General features: G+C 40.9%; 2 protein-coding genes across 4 annotated transcripts in view; one reads left to right on the top strand and one right to left on the bottom strand.

Annotated features, from left to right (window-relative positions):
* LOC138032705 (neuropeptide Y receptor type 2-like) overlaps positions 1–5000 on the top strand; it is a 15011-nt gene that overhangs the window by 446 nt on the left and 9565 nt on the right. The window contains exons 1-2 of one of the 2 annotated variants that reach the window (XM_068880409.1): positions 1–223; positions 3557–4991. The exon at positions 1–223 is cut by the window's left edge and continues 446 nt beyond it. In XM_068880409.1, coding sequence (XP_068736510.1) covers positions 3762–4958 — 1197 coding nt within the window. In that variant the 5' untranslated portion in view covers positions 1–223; positions 3557–3761 and the 3' untranslated portion in view covers positions 4959–4991. Of the gene's footprint in view, positions 224–3556; positions 4992–5000 lie in introns of those variants that run through there. The other variant, XR_011128440.1, reaches the window with a different exon arrangement.
* LOC138032704 (ATP-dependent RNA helicase DDX54-like) overlaps positions 526–5000 on the bottom strand; it is a 54044-nt gene continuing 49569 nt past the window's right edge. Inside the window, exons 30-31 of one of the 2 annotated variants that reach the window (XM_068880405.1) lie at positions 3050–3103; positions 526–806 (exon numbers count right to left, since the gene is read on the bottom strand). In XM_068880405.1, coding sequence (XP_068736506.1) covers positions 3052–3103 — 52 coding nt within the window. In that variant the 3' untranslated portion in view covers positions 526–806; positions 3050–3051. Of the gene's footprint in view, positions 807–3049; positions 3104–3855; positions 3955–5000 lie in introns of those variants that run through there. The other variant, XM_068880406.1, reaches the window with a different exon arrangement.

Raw genomic sequence — 5000 nt, 5'->3', positions numbered from 1 at the left:
AGTGCCAGCTGGTCACCACTGCGCATGTGCCCCTTGACACAGTCCTTATGATTGGTTCATTACGTTCCGGTTCAAGAGCAGTGAGAAAAAAAATTAACTTAGTTAATAAATATCGACTGAGTGAAGTGTAAATGAATCTTCTCTTGAAAAGCAGGTGAATAACATGTTGGGATCCGGCACAACAGAACTGCTGTCTGTCATTGAAACCCAAATGCAAACGAAGGTGAGTAGCACAGCATTGTCAGGAATAACAACATTTAATGCACCACCTGGTATAATGCCGATTAAATGCAAGATACAACATGCCTTGTTCTCTCAATGCCCGTTGAAGGTCCACACACAGTGCCATGTTCAAGACTGAAGAAGAGAGCCCCGTTTGGCATCCGGCAGGTATATTTTGCAGGTTGCAGGTTGAAATTTACCGTGACTGTTACATGAATAGCTACCCTTAGGCCTGATTAGGCCTAAAAACGTTTCTTTAGGCCTCCTTAGGCCTCAAAAAGTTTCTTTAGGCCTAATCAGGCCTAAGGTTAGCTATTCATGTAACAGTCACGGTAAATTTCAACCTGCAACCTGCAAAATATACCTGCCGTTTGGCATCAGCAATTTGAAATTGTTTGTCTGAGCAACTTGTGGATAAATCAATAGAAGCTGTCTTCATGTTGGGAACGAGGACAGCAAAACATCACGTGTCAGTAACATTCAGGCAGTCAGCCAAGTAAGCGATGAAAGCATTTCACATAATGACGTCCTCGCCTTTTCGAACCAACTGGACTGAATCCTGTACAATGATTTTTTTTTTTACCCTTAAAAACGAATAGTAACATCCTTAATTATAGACTGGCTAAACTATGAAAATTACTCAAGATACACAATATAAACTGTAACTTCATAACGTCTGTCGCAGAGCTTTTTAACCCGATCAGACATATGAAGTGATCTTACTCATGAAAGACATATAATTCAACCTGACCTCCGCGATAGCGGTGCAGCTGGCCCATTTTGTGAGTTGATAATAAACCCGTGAAGCACGTACATGAGAAAAGATTAAAAATATGAATGACATGCGCTTGAAAAGCGGAAAGAAACGTGTTGCTATTTACTAGATCATCGAAGCTAGCCTGGAAATTCAGGCATGAATGAGATCTGAACCAATGATCTTTGCGATACCGGTGCAGCGATCTTCCAATTAAGCCATTAACCATTTGACTCCCATGATCTAAAAGTTCATTCTCTTAAGTCCTTCGATAGATTTCTTCGTTGGCTGGTCAGGAGAATTTGGTGTTATATCAGGATCATATAGTTAAGGTGAATTCACATACTGATCAATACTGGTAGTAACTGAAAGGGTTAATGTGATCTGGCCATTTTGCGAGTTCATTAAAAACCCGTAGCAGCCGGAAATACGTCTGCGTTATTATATGCACACGAAGAAACCTAATATATGAAATTCATATTTGTTAAGTAATTTTATCAAGTCAGTGCCTCTGTGCAATTAAACTCTGTCAGCTTAATTGCGATGAATGTTTAGACTTTTGATTTATGGATCAATAGTTTTTGTCCTTTCAGGATCATTGCCGCTTGAAATCTTTGCTTTATTCATAAATGTCACAACAGTAAAATGCCATGTTTTCGCGATTAACCTTCCCATCCTTTGGCAAACATGGGTCAACTACGCGGTAGAGAAAAAAAACATACTTAAAAAGGTCGTCTTCTAAATACCTTGAGCCACTAACTGTGGTAAATGCAATGTATGAATGGCACCCCTACTTCCCCTTTCATACCCATGGTGACGCCTTAGCGAAAACAAACGTGTCATACAAATTAAAACGAAAATTAGACAATGGAAGACTGCATGTGGCTACTCTCAATAACAGTGATTAAGTACAGAACAAAGGCGTAGAAATAATTCAGAGAAAGTGCACGCTGGTTGATATGCAATATCAAACCCTAATAAAGTTGTTTTTGGCATGAAAGATGACAGCTCCATAGAGCTTTTTAATAAATTAGGCTGGCGGCCTATAGATGACCTTATAGGCATCAGAAAACTTTTCATGCTACATAAAGGAAGCCAGGGTCATTGTCCCGAATAGTTTACCTCATATTTTCAAGCTGTCAGGTCTACATTTAGCTGATCTGCTATTCGTAACAACGTTCAATCTCATTCCCAGGGTCTCTCTTTCCTTCTTTCTACCTCCTTTGTCTCCTCAACGACAAAGAGACCATGGAAACGAGGTTGATTAACGTTTTGACCCCAGCATGTAAAACAAATTCAGGGTTTTGAACGTTCCACTAGAGTGCATTTCCTCTGTTCTTTATTTTCACATTCCCCTTAATACACATTGTTCCCCCCCCCCCCCCTCCTCCCCAATTCTGCATAAACCATTGTTTTCAAATGTATTTTGAGACACTGCATATTTCCAAGAGCATTTGAAAGCAATGGTTCATGAAAAATTTGGGGAACAAAGTGTCTCATAGTGAATGCGAAAACAAGCTAACTCATTCAAAGACATAATTTCCCATACAATTTCAAGAAAATGCTACAGCACAACCTTATCGAGGAAAACTTAAGATTGGTAGGACTTTTAGAGAACTAGTTTCTTTCTTGTTTTGAGAGCCATTATGTAACCTACCGCGCAACCGGTAACAATGTATTTCACCCTCGGTAAATAAGGTTCTTTCTTTCTTTCTTTCTGTCTTCCTTCTTCGAAAAATGTCATATGTTAACCCCGGTGAATGAAATGAAGAGATTCATTATTCGTTGATGACTCGGGGATAATCGGAAAAAAGCCGAGTGTTCCTTCCCAGGAGTCAAAAGGTATTATGAGAGACCTTTGGCAGTTTTGCGTTTGCAATCTCAGGTTGCCAAGGTTTCGAATTTTAGCAAGGCATTCACTATTTTCTCAAATCCCATAATAAATCATGTCTACCCCAAAAATCTTACATAACCATTGTTTGCAATTTCTCTTGAGAAATCTAAATTAATGATTGTGCAAGGCGAGGCTGTACAATTTCTAATGGCTTAAAAACTTTACTGTAAATCACTTACCGCTAGAAGTCCTTCCCGCCGTTCAAATGTGAACTGCAAACTGCAAACTGCAAACTGCAAACACAGCCGAAGACCGTGGTCACGTAACATCCTCAGGTTTGCCTTGTGCCATTAAGCATGAAAAACTTGATGCCACATAACGGGATGATTACTCCATTTCGTATCGCGTTTACACGATGCCTACTTTATTTCATATCGTGTTTGCATGAAGGCACACTTAACGAAATTCACGCATGCACTACCCGTTCCAGTCCACCCAGAGGTCGAGTTCAGACCGAAACGATTGGTTGGCCCCCGTTTACATGTTGCTGTCGCGGGATCATTTCGCACCGGAATGAAATTCTCGCTCCGGTACAGAAAGCGGGGCGAACTCGCCCCGGTCATTTAGTGGTGGTATCATACAAACGAATAAAGAGCCACGAGAGGGAAACGGAGTAAACTCGCTCCGGGACGAAAGTCTTGCCCTGGAATAAAAGTTGTACCACTGAGAAATCTCTGTCTTTTCAGGAAAGGTCTCCCGAAGACGCACCAAAGTGAAAAAGAGGCACGTACAGGAATTGACAAATGGAAACGTCTTACACATTCAGAAATTAAGTTGAGCGCACCATTGAGGAAGGATCAACTTTGCTATAAACACGTCACGCAAGCGTAACGTAATCGGAGGTTCATGCCCAGTCGATGAGAACAAAATTGTTGGACAAAACAGAATGCTATGAATGTTAACTCGACTGCAGCGAATTCCAGTGATGGAGATCCAGTAAACTCCAGTTTATATCCAGACGGATCGCAAGCACGGCCTGCAGGTGGGGAAGGTCAGCCAATTAGCGCCTGGACGATCGTCCAAATTCTTGCTTACTATGCGATGATTCTCCTTTCATTGATCGGCAACACGCTGGTAATCAAGGCTGTGGCAAAGAATGCAAGAAGAATGAGAAGGCAATTGCATCATCTCTTTATCGTAAACCTCTCTGTTGCTGATCTGTTGTTCGCTGTGGAGAACATTCCCATGGCATTCACTTATCTGATAATGAATGGAGCTTGGAAAGTGGAAGGCAGTCTTGGTTCATTTCTTTGCAAGTTTCATGTGTTTTTATCACTGATCCTGATCTTGACGTCGAATTTAACTATTATGGTGACTGGAGTGGAAAAGTTTTGTGGGATATTTTATCCACTGAGGACGTTTGTGTCAAAGAGACGCGCGTATATGATAATAGCATCCACGTGGTTGATTAGTGGAATTTACGCATCGCCACTCTTTTCATCGAGCTTCGTCCATTTTCTGAGATCCCCTGATGGAAACATGAGATGCACTCTTTGCATCGAGTGTAAAAAGGTCATTCACTGGTTTCTATTCCAAACGGTGCTGTTGGCAACTGTGTTCGCGATAACTCTAATTCTTTACTCGGCTATTGGCATGAAGATATGGCGTGAAAAAATACCAGGTATTCAACTTCAGGAACTTCAACTTCAAGTGAAGGCCAAGAAAGTAAAAGTCGTGAAAATGTTGGCGATGTTGGTTGCTGTGTTTTATATTTCCTTCATTCCGTTTTGGATCTATCAGCTTTCCATTTTTTGGGGGTTTTTCTCCGCGCTTGGCCCTAACTATGGCCAGATAGTTGCTTTCCTAATGTATTGCAATGGAGCGATCAACCCACTTATCTATAGCAAATATAACGAAGGAATTCGAGATGAATTCAAAGCCTTATTTACGTGCAGGAAACGCTTAATACAAAACAGACGCTCACTTTTGGCGTTTCAAATCACAAGACGATTATCCCTAAAGGGATTAGACGTCAAAGAACTGTGTAATACAAGAAATAAAGATAACTCGTGTCGTCAGAGATCTACACCTCAGGCATGTTTAGGAGAAACGAACCTAGGGTTTGCATACGAAGAAACACGACTTTGATAAGGATCAAATTATTTTTGATAGAGCCAACACAGAAAATTA

The sequence above is a fragment of the Montipora capricornis genome, chromosome 14 (assembly GCF_036669925.1).
Source record: "Montipora capricornis isolate CH-2021 chromosome 14, ASM3666992v2, whole genome shotgun sequence".
Classification (NCBI taxonomy): Eukaryota; Metazoa; Cnidaria; class Anthozoa; order Scleractinia; family Acroporidae; genus Montipora; species Montipora capricornis.
This window is presented reverse-complemented; position numbering and strand designations above follow the sequence as displayed.